Raw genomic sequence first — 19139 nt, forward strand, 5'->3', positions numbered from 1 at the left:
GAGAAGTTCTGCGTGACCTTGACCTCGGTGGAGGTCGAGCCCGTGCTGCGCTCTCCGAGGGGGCGTCGTTGCTCCGGGAGGGCGGAGCCGGCCGAGGAGGGGGCGTGGCCGTGGTCGGGGTGGCTGCCCTTGTCGCTCTGGCGCGTCAGCGGCGGAGTGGACGGCCGCCGCTGCTGCTGCTGCTGCTGGCGGTCCTGGGTCCGCGTGACGGGGGCGGGGGCCGGGGCGTACGCCGCCGGGGACAGATCCAGCTGCCTCCGGACGGGGGGCGGTGCCGCCGCCGACAGCTGGTCCTGCTTGCGGGTGACGGGCGGCGAGGGCGGACGGGGCTGAGGCGCGGCGTTGGACGCCGACGCCGAGGAGGACGACGGTGCGTGGGCGGCCCGTTGACGCCGCTCTTGCCAGCCGCCGGCCGCGGCGGCTCCGCCCGGCCTCTTGGTGGTGTTGGTCAGCACCACCTCGGCGGGCCGCTTCACCGCCCGGCTCTCCAGCTTGGGGACGATCTTGGCGAGGTAGGCCGAGGGCTGCTTGTGCACCACCGTGACGTGGCGCAGCACGTCGCGCTTGCGCCGCGACTCGTAGCGGCACAGCGGGGGCAGCGGTAGAACTTGATGAAGATCTCGTTGCCGTCCGTGTGCAGCTCGATGTGCTTGGTGAGGTTCTGCCGCGAGCTGAACTGCCGCTTGCACAGCTTGCAGAACAGCTGCTTGAAGTCGAACCCCACCGACAGCCGCGGCGCGCGGCCCCCCTTGGCGCCGGCCGCGGGGGGCTCGCGGTCCGCCCGCCGGCGCCAAGGGGGAGGAGGAGGAGTCGGCCAGGAAGGAGGGAGTCTCCTCCTCGTTCTTGACCGCCCGCTGGCGGCGGCGGTGGAGGCGGCGGCGTCGCGGGGGTTCTTCTCGTGGCTGACGCCGGGGGGCGGGGTGGAACGGCTGCGTACTTTCTCCTCCTCCACCTGCGCTTCCTCCTCCTCCTCCTCCTCCTCCTCCTCCTCTTCGGCGGCCTCCTCCTCCTCCTCCTCTGCTTCCGCCTCCTCCTCCTCTTTCCTCCTCCTCCTCCTCCTCCTCCGAGCTCTCCCTGGCCTCCTCCTTCACGTGGACTCGGTTGGCGTGGCGGGCGCGGCCGGAGTCTTGCGTTGGCGCGCTGCGACCGCGTCAGCTTGGAGCCCCGCTCTTCTTGAAGACCGACCACCTTGTGGACGATGCGCATGTGCCTCTTCAGCATCACCTGGGCGACACAAAAGCACACGCACACGGTCACAAGCACGTCCAAACACAGGAATACACACAGGTCACACGGCTGAAAAAGTGCTGAAAGCGCTATTCACATTTTTTTGCGGATAGGACAAAAGCTAATGTCGTCACGTGGAGGAGAGCCGTTATGGGACGGGTTCCGGGCTGTTGACTCGTTACCGGAAGGTTGCTAGTTCGATCCCCGGCTCCTCCTCCTCCTTCTCCGATTTCCGAAGGTGTCCCCGAGCGAGGCACCCCACCCTAACTGTTCCCCGACGAGCCGGCTGTCGCCTTGCATCGTTGACTCCGCCGTCGGTGTGTCAATGACGTGTATGAACTGCTGCAAGTCGCTTTGGACAAAAGCGTCCGCTAAATGCCCTCAATGTAAATGTAGTGGCCTCAGTTCAGACGCGGTGGGGCAGCAGCAGTCGGTGTGTGCATAGCTTCTGTAAGTCGCTTTGGACGAAAGCGACCGCTAAGTCCCTGAATGTGAAATGTAAACAAGTGGTGGTGGTGAGTTAGGTCCCCCCCCTTCACTGTAAGCGTCTTTGGGTCATTGAAAAGCGCTATATAAATATAATGAATGATTATTCTTATTATTAGTGCTGTCAGTTAAACACGTTATTAACAGCGTTAACGCAAACCAATTTTTAACAATTAATGGGACAAAGAAATCAAGGGATATTTAGCATAGAACTATGGCATTCATGTGATTAATCGCGATTAAATATCTTAATCGCTTGTCAACACTACTTATTATTAAACGGGCGAGGCGTGCTGTACGTGCTGACCTGAGAGCTGTAGGTCTTCTTGCAGCGCATGCAGCGGCAGGACGAGATGCTGTACTGCTGGGTGGGCGCCGCCGCCTGCTGCTGCTGCTGCTGCTGCTTGTGGGCCTTCTGCGCCCTGGCCCGCGTCTGGTTGGGGGTCCGGGACCGGCCGTGGCTCTGAGCCGCGGCGGCGGCGGTGCTGCTGCTGCTGCTGCTGCTGCTGGCGGCGCCGGAGCTTTTAGGGTTCTGCGCGGCGGGCTTGGGGCTGGCGACGCGCGGCGGTGTCACGGCCGCGCCCGGCTTCCGGGGGGGCGTGTCCTCCAGGGAGAGGAGGTGGCCCGGCCGCGTGGCGTTCTCCGGTGTGATGAGGTCGCGGCGGAGCCCGCGGTGCACCTCGTCGAAGTGGCGCCGCACGTTGGCCTTGGTGGCAAAGTTCTTCTTGCACACGGGGCAGGACTTGGCGCCCACGGGCGAGGCCAGGGTCTTGGGGCGACCTGTCGGGGCGGGGAAGGGGAGAAAACGTGGTTCCTTATTTTGTAGAGTGCCTGTGACGGAACACCAGAGAGGTGGGAGAACTATTCGCTGTTGTCGTGATAACGCATGAATGAAGTCTTTCAACCAGAATCACGGTCATAATAAGGTTGACAAGTAACTCCTTAATTAGTCACTCCTTCATTAGAAAGAGATAATACGTATTTATCACATTCGTAATAAGTTGCGATCCCTGGACACGGCGGTCACCGTCTAGTGTCCATTGCCCAAATCTGGGAACTGGGCACACAAGTCATCCTACTGATTGATGTCACTAACGGGTTGCATTGGAAACGCCTGGGGGGGGGGGGGGGGGGGGGGGGGGGGGGGTTGTAGTGTTTCGCGGCGGGCGACCTCTGACCTTTGACCACGGAGACCAGGCTGAAGGGGATGGTGCGCGTCTCGGTGAACTTGCGCAGCTCCTCCAGCTTGCTCTGGTGCATCTTGCGGCAGTGGCGGCGGATGCTGCGGCGGGAGTTGAAGTCCTTGCCGCACAGACAGCAGGAGATGGTCACGTCCTCCACCTTTAGGAGGGGGGGGGGGGGGAGAGGGGGGAGGGGGGAGACGTTGTTGAGGAACGCACACTCATTGAGGGAAGGATATTGCAAACGCGCGCCCGCACTCCGAACTACACTGAGTTAATTTAAAAAGTAACCGCGTTGGTTTTTCTTGCTTTGCGAGGGAGAACGCACACGCCCTAATACACTGAGTTACTTTAAAAATACCTCTGCGCGTGTGTGTGTGTGTGTGTGTGTGTGTGTGTGCCTGTGTGTGTGTGTGTGTGTGTGTGTGTCTGTGTGTCAGCATCCTGGGTGACTCCCCAGAGGGCTGACTAAACCAAGGTTGCCACGCAACAAGCGGAGTCAGTCGACACCACAGCAACACAATTAGGTTGTAAACACCCGCAAACAAAGTAACACACTCGCCTGATTCTTATTTAGCTTTTACCCGAAAGGTAACCAAAGTGAATTCAGATGCAGGTCATTAAGGAGCAGGTGGGGTTATGGCGTCTTGCTCAAGGATACCTAGGTAGTGGCGGTCAGGGAATCCAACCCAGAACCTTTAGCCTGGTGGCTGAACACCCTCACTACCTAACACCGTTGGAAACTACTTTGGAAAACATTGTTGTTGTTTTTAAATTTTGGAGCACATTATCATCGGGTCGTGTGTTTGGGTCTCAAGCTTGCGGTATGAAAGGAATACTTTATATCGTGACCCCGATACGATTGCACAAATGAGCGCCAAAGTGCCAGAGGACAGGGCGTACCCGCGTGGGCATTATTTTAAGAAATATCCTTAATCGATCATCGATAAAATTAACGATCAATTATCAATTTGCCTTGGTGGCTCTGTTCTCACACTATGCAACACGACCTCCTTATGCTCGAGAAAAATATCCCGTGATCGACAAAACTCGTAACGCACAATGATCGATCATCGATTAATCATGCCCGTTCCTATCCCGGTCCAGGTCGGGCTCTCCCGGCCAGGTCTGGGTCTCACCCACCCCACTGTGGGAGCTGTCCTCGTCGGCCGCGGGCGGCGGGTCCTCCCTAGCCGCCTTCGGCGCGTCCTTCTCGGGCTCCGCCCTCTTCTTGGGGGCCGCAGGGGGACCCGGTGACTGCTTGCCGCTGCGGCTCTCGGGCTCACAGGTCTGTTGCTCCTCCTCCTCCTCCTCCTCCTCTTCCTCCTCCTCCATCTCCTCTTCCTCCTCCTCCTCCTCCTCCTCCTCCTCGGGCTGCTCCCCCACCCATGAGCCCGGGTTGTGCCTGCTGCTGTGGACGGAGACGGACAGAGGGAGAGTGTCACGAGGGACAGGCGGTGTGCTGGTGCGGTGCTGCCCCCTAGTGGCGGCACAGGGCAGCTCAGGTGACCGGTCACAATTGTGGGTCCAAGCAGAGTTTCTTTTTAATAAAAGTAGATACCAAAGAACTGCTTAAGACGTGAGGGCAGCCATGCCTTCACGTCTGCTATTGCATATAGATGGTCTGATGATATGATATCAGGGAATGTCAGACCTAGGGAAAGTACTACACACATCCATTTTTATATTATTATTTATATAACATTGGGTCGATTTGCAGATGCTGTCCTGCTGTTGAGTAGATGCAGACATAGGTCATTAAAAAGCAGTCAGGAGTCAGGGCATCTTGTTCAGTATTCAACTATACCTACAGATAGACCGCAAAGGTTGGGAATCGAACCCAGTATCTTTCGTCTTTGAGTCGAACACACTATAGCGATAACGCTATCCGACTGCACTGGGCTAATGTTAACTGTGTGTGTGTCTGTATGTGCGAGTGAGTGAATGTGAGTGAATGTGAGTGAGTGAGTGAATGTGAGTGAGTGAATGTGAGTGAGTGAATGTGAGTGAGTGTGAGTGAGTGAGTGAGTGAGTGAGTGAGTGAGTGAGTGAGTGAGTGAGTGAGTGAGTGAGTGAGTGAGTGAGTGAGGCTGTGCGTGCGTGCGTGTACCAGGCCAGCTCCTCCTCGGTGGTGAGGTACTGGAACACGGCCTTGGTGGTGGTCCCGATGGGCTCCAGGCGGACCACCTGGTCGGGATGCTCCTTCCTGGGGTACAGGGCCTGGACCAGCTCCTTCACCGCCACGCTGTGCCCGTCGTCGCCTGCAGGGGGCGCCAGGGGCAACAGTCAGGGTTCAAGGGGATTTCAATGCTGAAGAACATTCCTTTTTTATTCTTCTCGTTTTTTTTAACACCAGTTTAGATTCATAAAAATCGACTAACTTTAAGAAACACAACAAATAAAACGGTATGATAAATTAATGAATCAAAAAATAAATAAATCAAAAGACGATCTGAACCCAATATTTTGGAGCTGAACAATAAACCAAAAAAAAGGGAATAAATAACAATATCGAGTCAGCTTTATCATTAACAAACTAAATCACCAGTTAAAAGATACTAAAATTAGCAATTGACTGGCCGACGATAAATCTTTATTTCTCATTCCCCCGTGAAGACGTATCAAGCAATTCGTCTAACGAACAAACACAGTGCTCCTTTCGAGGCTTTGAGTAATGGATTTCCATCGGTGAGGAATTACGGCCCTGATGCGTGAACGGCTTGAAATATTCTCCCGAAATTAACGCATATTGCTGCACAAAAACCCGAAAGAAGATTAAAGTCGTTAATACAGTATAAAGTGGACGGATGGCTTATTGTGGTGGAAGTGGTCTGGAATAAAAGCCGAGACCACTCAGAGAAACAGGTGCGGTTACAGAGTTATGAAGACAGAGAAGAGAGAGACAGAAAGAGGATGATAGAGACAGTCTGCAGTCTGTCTACCACGACTCCCACTGCTCTCTCCATTAATCAAAGAGGAGAGACAAGAGGAGCGAGAGGGACTGAGAGACGGAGATTGAGAGAGAGAGAGAGGGACGGAGGGAAGGGAGGGAGAGGGAGGCAGAGAACGAGAGAGAGGGGGGAGGCAGAGAAGGGAGAGACGAGGACGTAGGGAAGGGGGAGAGAGAGGGACGCAGAGAGGGAAGGTAGGAGGACGTAGAGAGCGGAGAGAGAGGAACGGAGATCGAGTGAAAGAGAGGGAGGCAGAGAAGGGAGAGACGAGGAAGTAGAGAAAGGAGAGACAGGGACGCAGAGGGGGGGGGGAGACGAGGACGCAGTACGAGACAGAGGGGGACACAGGGAAGGGGAGAGAGAGACGAGGACGTAGGGACGCACTCACAGGAGAAGAGAGAAAAGTCAATTAATAAGCGAGGACGCGGTGGTGAAGACCTCCCTGCCCCTCCGGGAGAGAGAGGGCGAGGCGCGCGCGGGAGAGACGTGCCTAATGAGACCGGATCAAAGACGGACGGAGAGGGATCAAAGTCCATCTCCTCACTGAGAGGAGAGGGAGGGATGGAGGGAGGGAGGGAGGGAGGGCAGAGAGGAGGAGGCTCTCCTACCCCCCGGTGTGGAACACGAGGACGGAGGGAAGAGGTTGCCGACGAGAGCAGAGGCCGGGGGTGTGACGGTGTGAGAGGCACGAGGAGGAGGTAGAGAGAGAACGAGACGGAAACGACAGGCCTGTAAAACCCAGGGCCCCGTTAGGAACGGGGAATTAGATTATGGTTGTGCGAGTGTACATCGTGCGTGTTTGTGTGTACATAACGTGTGTTTCGTTGATGCGACGTACACCCAAGCGTGAGATGTTTTCTTGTGTGATGCATGCGCTAAAGGGGTGTGTATGTGTGTGTCTCAGTGTGTGTGTGTGTGCACGTCTCAGTGTTTGTGCGTCTCGGTGTGTGTGAGTCTCGGTTTGTGTGTGAGCCTGAGCGTACACACCTTCATTACGGTCTCATACATATGCATGTGCTTACACCGAGTCATAAAAACTACATTCCCGCCTTGCGGTTGTTGCATTTGCGTTTATGTATGTTTCTGTAAATCAATCAAAACGTTGTGTACTCGTGCTCGTTTGCATATGCCTGTGCGCGTGTGCGTACTTGCGTGTGTGTGTGTGTGTGTGTGGACTGACCATCTGCGTCGGGCGGCTGGCTGCTGATGCAGTAGTACTCTCTGTGCGTGATGAGGTTGGGCAGTCCCCTGAAGAGGCTGCGGCAGAGTTTGCACTCAAAGATGGTGTCCACCTCCCTCAATAGCATCTGCTTCAGCTCACTGGTACCTGACAACAGCAGACATCAAACGGCAGCGGTTAGGGTTACACACACACACACACACACACACACACACACACACACACACACACACACACACACACACACACACACACACACACACACACACACACACACACACACACACACACACACACACACACACACACACACACACACACACACACACACACACACACACACAAATCTGAAGATTTATTCAATTAACTGCAATTCTCTCATTAAAAATGATCAATTATCCCGCCTTGACATGTAATTGAGAACCAATTTGATGATATCGCCTCAAACTGTAAAAAAAATCATGTCCGATTATCCAACACAGACCAACGATAAGCATCATAATTAAACAAGCCCTTAAAGAGACACACGCACAGTAAAAACACAAACCCATAGTGTAAACATCAATCACTGTAATTAACACCTTTCCCTGACTTAATAAACGAGCCGTTGGTTGGACCCTTAATCAAAAAAAAAATCGTCGTCACCGTTGGAACGTGTAAACTGCCCGGCGACGGGGGAACAGGGGATGTGACTGAGTCAACATCATCGTTATCGTCCGGTTTATTAATAAGGCCGGCGTACTCATCAGCTGCTACCGCCGCTGGGAGAGAGGCTCATTTAAATGACGCTGTGGAGTGAGTGACTGGCTCTGACTCGCTGTAAGTGGCTGGTGCTCGCCTCCCCACCGCTTACTCACACAAACCGCGCGCTGCCGCTGGTGTTTTGTGCCCAGGTCTGTCGTTCTCAGAGAGGCTGCACTTCCTCTGGCTGTGACTCACAGAGCACAGTACCGGACGATGGACAAGGAGCATGTTACACGCACGCGCACGCACAACCATGTTACACACGCGAGCACGGAACACACTGGTTAACCCATTTAAGCCGGGAAAGCATTGCCGCTGTTCTACCTTTAAAGCCGGGGGCGCTGTTGCGTCATTCTACCTTTAAGGACGGGAAAGCGTTTGCGTCGTTTTTCTGTAAAAGGGTTTTTTTTGCCCAAAGTGTCGGCCTCTGGGTCAATGAAATGCATCAGAATAGACACATATAGGTGTCAACTTGTTCCTCGTGAGTTTAGTTCAGAAATTTCTTCAAGCAAGTATGGCGGAATTTGAGACTGAAGACTTTTCTGACGGTAGCGATTTCGAGTTTCTCGGCTTCGAAGATGTTGATGAGGCCGAGTCCTTTGATGACGAATACGAACCGATTGACCGGGAATTATGGTTAAGGCACATGTTCGTGAATGACGACGAGGAAGAAGAAGTATGGAATGGGGCTATGGGAATGGGGCTGCTTGTGTTGCCGGTGCGAAGAGATTACTGGCGACAGAGTAAGAATCTCTTTCGGACGCAATTCGCCAGAAATATGTCCCGGGACAGATTTGCGGCCATCTGGAGGCAAGGACAATAGTAATACTTATTGATTGGGATGATGCTGTAATAAGTAATTACTACAGTTTATATGTAAGAGATGTATTACTGTCCCGGAGATGCGTAAAGCACCCGGGTGCGTAAAACCAGATAAGCTTCTCTGGAATGTCACTTATACTTATCAATAGTAATACTTATTGATTGTGATGATGCTGTAATAAGAAATGACGACAGTTTATATGTAAGAGATGTATTACTGTCCCGGAGATGCGTAAAGCACCCGTAAAACCAGATAAGCTTCTCTGGAATGTCACCACCAGTGGCGTAACAAGGCAACGACGGGCCCGTATGCAGGATGTTCAAGGCTCTTCCAAAGAATAGAGCTTCTTTGGATTTCACACCTAACTGCGATCTCCAGAACAATAAGGCCAAGGCTACTATACATTCCCAAATTATAGCCTGTATCTTTTAATTACGCTACTTCTTAGGATGGAATGCAATTGTATTTGTATTATGCATAATACTTTTATTCAGTAGTCATCACATACAAGTGCATGTAATTTAAAACGCAGACTGTTTACAGTTTTAGTCCCAGTCTGTTCCCCTTCCCATGTTTGTTATTATATACTTTATTACTTTCTTATATACTTATTTCACTTTATTATACTTTATTTTTTTTACAGTTTTGTGCTGTTCCTGCACTTTTACATATTTTTTTACTTTTTTATTTACTTTTCTACCTGTATGTAAATATTGTAAATATTTGTAAATAAAAACTCAAATTTCCCATGAAAGCCACAGGTGTCAGCTCTCAAATACTTTTTGAATTGTGTTCCTATCTGTTACAGGGGCTGAGAAATCAGTAATTTAGTAGGCGTTGACACAATTGCTGAATTTCTAGAAAAACTTCAGGTTTTGGGGGCTTTTCTGAAATCGCCTATAGGTTTTACAGGCATTTTTTCCAGGCGCTTTAGGCCTAAATGGGTTAAGGAGGAGTTCAGCATTGCTGTGGTGCATGCAAAGCCAGTAGGGCTGGCCCGAATTATTCGAATATTCAAATACTCGTTCGGAAAATTAGTATTCGAAGCTTAAATCAGTATTCGGTGCTTAATTGTTTTTTTTTTTCACGTGCCTGACGTTACCAGAGCGAGGGAGGCAAACTATAAGCAACACCAAGCAGAGAAGCGAGAGAGGTGGAGGAAGAATATAAATGTTTCCCTTTACTTTACAACACAACATTAGCAGGATCTTGGGAGGAAAAGTAATGCTTAGGGAAATGCTAACCTTAGCTTAGTTGTTTGTTTACGTTCACTTTACAGCGCTGCGCCAATCAACTGTGACTGGCTTGCTGCAGAGCGTGAGCGTCTTGGGAATACCCGGTCAATATAATGGATATAATATGGACACATAAGACAATCAATATTCGGTATTTGTTATGGATTTATTGTACAAATTCCCTGAAAAGATGCACGTTCCAGGATGCATTGAAAAGCTCCCGTAAGGGCTGAGATGGCAGAGAACAGCTGATTTGGAACGGAGCAACAGCTGTTCGCTTCAACGGGGAAAAACTAAGGAACTCCAACATACTTGGGCCTACTAATTAACGTTCAAAAGCTATTAAATCTTCAACAAAATATGCAGATACTGTCAAAATCGGTTCCAAGGAGTATATAGGGATTATTAATGGTTTTTTTGATGGTGCCCATGAAAGTGTGCACGCTGACACACACACACTTCTCCCTTGTAGAGATTTGAAAACAACAACACCTGGACAGCTTGTCGCTGCAAGAATACATTGCGCGTGGACACAGACACACACACACACACACACACACACACACACACACACACACACACACACACACACACACACACACACACACACACACACACACACACACACACACACACACACACACACACACACACACACACACACACACACACCTGATTGGAAGCATTCAATGATCTGCTGGATGCCGGACTTGGAGGTCTGCAGGGGCTTCTGCAGTAGAGGAGGGTCTCCCGGCTCGATACAGTGACCTGGAGAGGGACGGGGGTGAGGGAGACGGAGGGGGTGAGGGAAGGGAGAGACAGAGGGAGGCAGAGGGGGAGAGGGAAGGGAGGGACAGAGGGAGATGATTTAAATCACATCACACATTGTACTATACAAACGGTAGCATCGAGGGCAGCTCATCAGATGATGAATGACCCGCTGCCCGTACAGCAGCTGGTCGACAGGGGGGGCAGGTAACACGGACCACAGGGACCGGGACATCGCTGCAGACCCCCAGGGGGGCAGGCATTCGGGGCCGGGGCCGACTGTGAGTCTCTCTCTCTCTCTCTCTCTCTCTCTCTCTCTCTCTCTCTCTCTCTCTCATTAAAAACAGGTAACACACAAACGTGAACGCGTGTGCACTCACACACTGGATATATTCCCCCAGAGTTCTGAATTTAATCGCCTTCCCCACAACCATTGACCAATCGGTGTCAGTGTCACATGACTGAACGGTTTCCGTACCTCTTGCGCCCTCTAGTGGTGCATTTGGTTTAGCAGGCGTAGGGTTAAGCCATGGTCCTGTATCATGTGGGCCTTTGAGGCACTTGAGAGTAACTGGGATTAAGGAAGACAAAATTAACTCAATTGATTTTGTAAAATTGATAAAACCAAAAACATGGTGGCAGCTTGGACAAAAGGAGGTAATCGGTAGTTTCATCAAAGCAGAATTCAAACAACTCCCTCAGAACAGCACTGCTAACCTCAGTTAAAATAAACCAGGGTCAAAATAAACCTCAGCTAACATAAGACAGAGTTTAAATAAACCAGTTAAAATAAACCTAATTTAAAACAAACCAGAATTAAAATAACCTCATCTTACATAAACCAGAGTGAAAATAAACCAGATTTAAAAGAAATCAGTTGCAATAAACCGGAGTTAACACAAGCCAGAGCTAACATAAGCCTGAGTTCAAATAAACTCGATTTTAAATAAACCCGTAAGTTAAATCAAACCCTTTACTTCGCCCAGCTGTTGAACCAACTCCACAGCGCTGACTGTTTGCCCCGTTTGTATTTTAAGTGGCTTCCCCGTCCCGGGAGTGACGGGCGTGCGAGCGGGGGAATAGGTTGGGTGTGCTAACCGGCCCGGCCAGCGGAGGCACCGCCGGATGAAAGCCCTGGCCCCGCGCCATTTAAGCCACGCTCAAACGAGCCAGCACAAAACGCTCACACCGGCCGACACACATCAGAGAGAGAGAGAGAGAGAGAGACAGAGACAGAGACAGAGAGAGAGGTTTAATCAGAGGGAGAAGATGTAGGGAGACGTACACAAACAGCAATAGAGGATGAAAAGGTTAAAGAGAAACAGAGCGAGAAAGGACAGAATTGTTCGTATTTCTAGTATTTTTTTCAATTTTTACGATAGAATAGGGCGCCGTTGCTAACAGAACGATAGAGAGTGACACACACACACACACACACACACACACACACACACACACACACACACACACACACACACACACACACACACACACACACACACACACACACACACACACACACACACACACACACACACACACACACACACACACACACCCTCCACCACTGCATAATCCCCAGGGCAGGTCAACAACCCCGACGACCTCGCCCCCCGCCCCTCCCCCGACGGGTCAAAGAGCAGCCAATCAGGAGACTCGCTCCACACAAACAACCGTCTCCCGGCCGTGCCGACACAGCCCTGGTCCTGGCTAGTGCTGAGGAGGCACGTAGCATTCAGTGGCTCCATGGGAAGTTCCAGCACGTGTGTGAGAGAGGAACGCGCGTGTGTGTGTGCGTGCGTGCCTTTGTTAGCGTACTCGTAATGCATTGTGAGAACCGGACCCCAAGTGGTAACCCACTGTGCGCGCGTGTGCTAGCGATATTAAATGCAATACAGTATAGGTTGCGCTCAGCCACATTGACAACAGGTGGGGGTCTGTCTCTGTATCTGTGTCTCTGTATAGAGGGGGTTCGAACCTGCAACCTTTCATTGAACGCTTTAGTATGTCGCTTTACATCGACGAAGGCCGAGACTTCAGGGCCGGGTGGAAACGTTGAACGAGTGAATGGATTGTTTGGTTCCTTTGGGTCGTCTTGCCATGGTGGCTCTCCAGCAGCACCTTTTAGTCCGATTACCGTTGGAAGTTCACCCAATAGTGATGTACATGCATCGCAGTCGGTTATGAAATCCTCCCGCTGAAGGTGGATATAGTATTCGGTGATCCAAGGAACGCCGTCTCACGCTAAAGCTAGTTTCAACCGTCATATTGTGATCAAACATCTTCTGTACACGATAACCGTATTTTACTCTTAATAATCATCCCTAAAAAAATGTGGAGTGGATCCTTCATAAGATAATTATGTTTCAAAAAACTAAAAGATATTACTTAAAATGAAACCCTAAACCCTTGAGAATGGTGTCCTCAAGATTGAGTGAAACCAGCTGATGTCCAACCAGGTGAAAATGGACCAAACCACCAGAAGACAATTGAGCAGGGGTACCTGGAGTGTGACTGCAGGCGTCCTGGCTGTCTTGAAGCCTCTCCTCTGTCTGGCAGCTCTGGTCTTTGGTGGCGTGGCCAGGGCCATCCTGGGGCTGTAGTGGGGGGATAGGCTTCCAGAGGGCCTTGGTCTGCCCAGAACAGTCCCCCTTTTCGGGGTTCCCCTCTGGACTGCATTCCTGCACTTGGCTCTCAGGGGAGGCCGCAACCGGAGCCTGGGCCTTGGGCTGGGGCGGGTCCGTGGAGGGGGATCCTCTCTTGGGCTTCTCCTCCTCTAGCTCTGCATCCATCCGACCCGAAGTCTGACAAACAGACAAATTATAAAACATTATTCATTTCAATCAAACCACAATGTGTACAGAGGTTGAAAAATAGCATGTTGTACAGACGTGACACACAACACACAACAATGGATGAATATTGGAAGGATTCCTGGCATTTTTGTGACCTATAAAACAGCAACAAAAGCCATGCTTAACATAGCATACTAGCGCTCGAGAGAAAAGGTTCAGTCGGGACTACGATCTCTTTGCATGAGATAATGTGGGGATCGAAGGTGTTAAAAACGCCTCGCAGACGCCCGTCAGTGAGAGGTAAACAGACGCAGGATGATATATCTTCGTCAGATAGAAGTGCTTCGCTGGAGTCGAAGGAGCCTACTAGTCATGAGAGCTCTGATGTGAAATACAGCGATGTGTTCTGCCTGTATACATTATAAACAATATAATAATTAATGCATCTCAAAAAAATAGGTCTCTCACATTGTAGAATATGTAGCACCAATAGGTCTCTCCCATTGTAGAATATGTAGCACCTAATGCAATCACCTTTTCGTGTCTCGCACCATGCGTGCAGAGTCTAGAGTTTCCAAGCGCTTGATTAGCAAATTATTTGCTTGGTCCTATAATTACATAATTAAGAAGGAAAATGCTATTGCTGGCATTATTATCATAGGCTAGCTTATCTTTCAAGGTAGCCTGACTAAACAATGTAGGCCTTTTCTTTTGTAAGCCTCAAATTAAAAACACTTCAGCAGTTGTGTCTGGGGAATAAGAAGTACTTAACTTGGTCAAGTTAATTAATCACGTGACTTACAGGTCTGATCCCAACTTGATAAATACATCTTCTGAATGCAATACTTAGTTTGATATTAAACCGATGTCTGTCACTATAATGTCGTAATTAGCCATGTATTATGAAAAAAGAAATGAGCCACTCAAATAAAAGTCATAATAAGAAAATAATTACTACATCACGCTACTCACAAATAATATAAAATATTGAAGCACACCATGCTCAAATTAAAAACGGATCTGTGCACATGATGCGATCTGTGTGTGTCTGTCATGCCTCAAGGCATGTCTACAGAGGGGCCACATTAACCTTGACACACACACACACACACACACACACACACACACACACACACACACGGTTCTCTTACAAATAATTAATATTTAAATTTATTCAAACTTCATTTGTTTGCTTTGCAGAACAGAATTATGTAATTTACTTATTGCACAACATGTCAATAACATTTTATAACCATATTCAACCAGGCTAAAACATGCGTCATTTGCTGGTATTTTGCTGCTAATTTAGACATCGGACTGACAGACCTTAGTGAAGTGTCAAGCTCTGTCTTGTATTTGCAAGATGGATCAATGTATTTATCAAGACACACAGGCCTCAGTCAACTTAACTACAAGTCACACAGTGTAGCCTAATAGGGCCACCAAGTTTAGAAGACATCACACAAGAAGGCCTACATTGTTTAGAAGGAAATAAGGTACGACATAATAATGGCACAAACAGCCTTAACCCTTTGTATCGCATAATTTCCCTAAGTGCACACAACGGCCTTGGTATAAGGAGGAATGTAAGGAAAATCAATACCAGCAATCTATAGTAGGGCCCGACCGATTTATCGGCCTGCCGATTTAATCGGCCGATTATAGCCTTTTTTTAAATAATCGGCATCGGCCAAAAAGACGCAGATTACAACCGATTTTTTTTATTATTATTATTATTATTATTTTTTTAATGTTATTGCGATTAGTATCCTGCAGATTGCGCTCCTACTCGCCTTGCTAACTAACAACTTTAGCTGGAGTGAAAAAGAGGAGATTGAATTTTACCATACAACATGAAAGCACGCTCGCTCAGGCAGCTGCGCGCTCACCTCACCAATGTACACAAGACGCGTTGTTTGAGCATGTTGTGCCTGTTTTTCTTTAGGTCCCAGGCCATGTTAATTTGTTATACTGTAGACTCTAACGGTGAGACCATACTGCTCAGCACGCACGTGTTAGTCACTGCTCACGAGCGCAGCACATTGGGGGTTAGTTATTTATTTTACATTTTACATTACACTCATTTTTGACTGTAAATGTATTCTAAAACACTCAAAGGTTCTGCATTCAATTCACATATTCGTCAAAAGTGTTTAAAGTATATTTAAGGTATCAAAAACTACGTTTTATATATATATATATATTTTTTTTTAAATCGGCCGATTAAATCGTAATCGTAATTTTTCTCTGAAAATAATCGGCATCGGCATCGGCACTCAAAAATCAATATCGGTCGGGCCCTAATCTATAGTGTGAAATAATGTCAGACGTCCAGTCTTTAGAACAACCCTTATCTGAAAGAAGTCGTTTTCAGAAAAGCCATTTTGTTTTGCATGCAAATAGTGTCAAACTAAAATCAATGCAGCTCCCTTCCATTTAAACCTTCATTAACCCTTTTAAAATATAGAAGGAAACCTAAAGATCAAGCTGTTGAGAACTCTAGCCATGCTATGCATGCACGCTATGACTCACACAAGACTGCAGCTATTTTATTCAGTTTTAGGCCTGTACAGTATATTGTACAATTTGAGAGACATATTTTATATATTTAGCATGGGCCTAGTTAATTTAATATATACAGACAGAACAGACTTGTATTTCACATTGGTGCCATCGTGACAGATCTTCTTCACTTCAAGCTCACTTCTATTCACATCGGCGTGTATTAATATTCAAATTTAGGATCTTCATTTGAAGGGCCGAACCCACACCAAGCTCAATTACCAAGAGTGTGTCTGTGGCCATCTACATGTCTGCATGGTATTTTATGCTATGGATGCCTCTCTCCATCACATTCCCTCCCTCCCTCCCTCCCTCTCCTCCCTCTCTCTCTCTCACACACACATCTTGTTCTCTCAACCCCCAGTCCTGATGTCTCAGCGTCCTTGACTTTAGTGAATCAATTCACCTTCCTCTCTCCGGCACAATATAGTTCATCATACTGTGATAATGCCCACTTCGGACAGTAAGTCAAAGTGCACGTGAAAGTGTGCACGCTCACACACCATCCTTGTCAAGATGTTAAAACAATCAGGGACACCTAGACAGCTTGTTGCCGCAGAAATAAACAAGGGAATATCTCACACACACAGACACACACACACACACACACACACACACATACACATACACACACACAAATCCTTGCGTCACAGCATGTGAATGCACCCCTTCAGACACATGTTAGCATCTGTCAAGGGTCAGACACGTGGTCTGTGTTTCCTGTTTTGTGTTAATGTCAAACGAACGAGGGCGGGAGGTGACACACAGCGGACTGACAAGGTTAATGGAGGAAGGAAGGGGAGCATGTAATGGGTGATGCCTGTACACTGGTCCACCCACACACACACCCACCAACACCCACACACACACAGATCTAAAACGAGAGCGGGAGAGAGCCTGGGTATACAGCACAAACAAACATCATTGATCCCGCTATTCTAAGATCAAATGATAAAAAGCCATTTCAGGACCATTTCTGAAACCCTGCCGCTCTGACTCTCACAGTCTCCATCATGGATGATTGTAAGAAGGGAAAATATTGACTACAGTTCGTTCGCCGGCTCCTCTGACTAATGAGATCTGGACAGACATCACAAAGCAGCTCCTCACCCAGACTAAATCCAGAGTGGTGGGGAGGCACTGACCCATCAGTACATCAATGTGATCAGAAAAATAGACGGTTGGAGCACCACCAGCAATTGCTTTACGGTAAATAAATGGTGGTGCCAACTATTTAAAAAACGACAAAACCATTGACAAACAGAGTGATGGAGTCATAACTCTTCCTAATCCCGTTATTAAAACGACATAATGACAACAGCAGGTCTCGGAGGGGGAATTAACCTTTAAACAATAAACTGAACTTCCCCCTGGTCCCCTGCTGGTAACATTAACCAAACTATAGTCCAGCCTGGTCTAACAGATGGGGGGGGGGGGGCAGGCAGCACAGGTGACAAAGGAACAGGACTTCAGCGGTCGACAGGCATGCAGAGATGGGAGTTGTTCTACATCGAGCCGGATCCGAAATAAACGCCTACCGCAGCGGCATTTACTTGACCCTTTGCAGGCAAACCAAATCTGGGCTTGCATATTCAAACCACAGATTAACCCGGTACATTATTCCACTCTGGCTGTTATGAAGACACTTTCTTGGGGTCGGCTTAGCTCAGGAGGTAGCGGTAGAGAGACTTGTAATCTGAAGGTTGCTAGTTCGATCCCCGGCTCCTCCTGGCTAAGTGTTGAGGTGTCCCTGAGCGAGACACCTCACCCTAACTGCTCTCGACGAGCCGGCTGTCGCCTTGCATGGTTCACTCTGCCGTTGTGTGTGAATGTGTCACTGTGCATGAACGGTTGCAAGTCGCTTTGGATAAAAGCGTCTGATAAATGCCCTAAAAAAATACAATTCTGAAAGTTAATGTTGGACCCTAGACGTGATGGATGGGGGGATGGCGGGGATGGCGGGGTTAAGGTAGGTGAGCAGATGGACGGAGGGCGGTGTGACGGTGGCGAGATGGGACACAGGGAAACATCCGGTAGTGAGTGGCGGCCGTACCTGTCTGCGCAGACAGAGGGAGCTCTTCCTGCTGTGCTGGGCCTTCACCATCTCGCCGGGTGAGGGACAGACACACACACTCTCCTGCGGTGCGGTGCGGCACGCGCTCACAGCCGTCACCTGCAACAACACCGGTTGTCAACAACAACAACAACCACGAAGGCGTCCAATGGGATCGCGGCGGAGGAGATGAGGATACCGGTGCATGAGGGATGGATGGGCGTTTAAAGAGACTGCTGTGGCGATACCGGGTGTCAGCGGAGTAGGAACAACCTTTAGCCTATAGCTAATGCTAATGCTACTGCTACGACGCTATTCCAAAGGTTAGCCGCCGTGTTTTCACTCATTTGAAAGATCGCTTAAACCCGGCGTGTTAAATCATGCTTTAAAGGTCCTCATTTGTTATTATTCTGCCACTTAAAATTATCTTTGATTTGATTGATATTCTTTAATGAATTTTTTTTTAACCGTTGCTATTTTTTTATTATGTTTGACTCTGGTTTATTATGACTTAGTAAATTGTCGGTAGGTATATTGAAGAGTACAAATTTATATAAGTTGTAATTGTTGTTTTGACTCAGTGAAGCTTGATTTTAAGGTGAAATGTTGAATGAAAATGATGGCAAAGAAAGGAAAACAGTTGCACCAGGAAGAAATGAAAAGCTGAAACTGAGCCTGGTTCTGTGCCAGCAGATGATGTGTTCTGACAGCTAGGCGTCATAAACGGGGAAAACCACACAGAGATGGATTACACGCAAAGCTTGAAAGCAATAGCACAGAGTACAAAAACAAGTTATGGGATCAGCAAGTAGCTTTCTAAGTAAGAACCCAGGAAGATCTGAACAACAAGCACTCCAGAAAAGTTTTTCATTCAAACAGTAGTAAAAAAAGAAATCCCTCAATTGAGCAAAAATTATTTGTGCTTATTAGCTTAAGTGTTCAGAACAGCAGGTCCAACCGACAAAGCGTAGCGATTTCATACAAACTAGCATGTAAGCAAAGCCAATAGATGGAGATTTAAACCCAAATACAGGAAACGGCCCATTCCCAGTAACATTATTTTGAAATAAGTAGTAGAATCAAGCAGTGTGTAAAACATTATGGACTTGAAAAAATTGCTGTAGGTCACTCAAG

At 48.8% G+C, this 19139-nt stretch overlaps 1 protein-coding gene across 1 annotated transcript in view; it reads right to left on the reverse strand.

The window, feature by feature from the left end:
- The window catches only part of LOC132448047 (serine/arginine repetitive matrix protein 1-like), an 81260-nt gene that overhangs the window by 48021 nt on the left and 14100 nt on the right, over positions 1-19139 (reverse strand). The window contains 11 exon segments of the mRNA XM_060039108.1: positions 1-593; positions 596-793; positions 796-1224; positions 2021-2493; positions 2892-3054; positions 4038-4305; positions 5005-5155; positions 7026-7172; positions 10500-10595; positions 13099-13399; positions 18006-18125. Coding sequence (XP_059895091.1) covers positions 1-593; positions 596-793; positions 796-1224; positions 2021-2493; positions 2892-3054; positions 4038-4305; positions 5005-5155; positions 7026-7172; positions 10500-10595; positions 13099-13399; positions 18006-18056 — 2870 coding nt within the window. The 5' untranslated portion in view covers positions 18057-18125.

Source organism: Gadus macrocephalus, chromosome 19 (assembly GCF_031168955.1).
Source record: "Gadus macrocephalus chromosome 19, ASM3116895v1".
Classification (NCBI taxonomy): domain Eukaryota; kingdom Metazoa; phylum Chordata; class Actinopteri; order Gadiformes; family Gadidae; genus Gadus; species Gadus macrocephalus.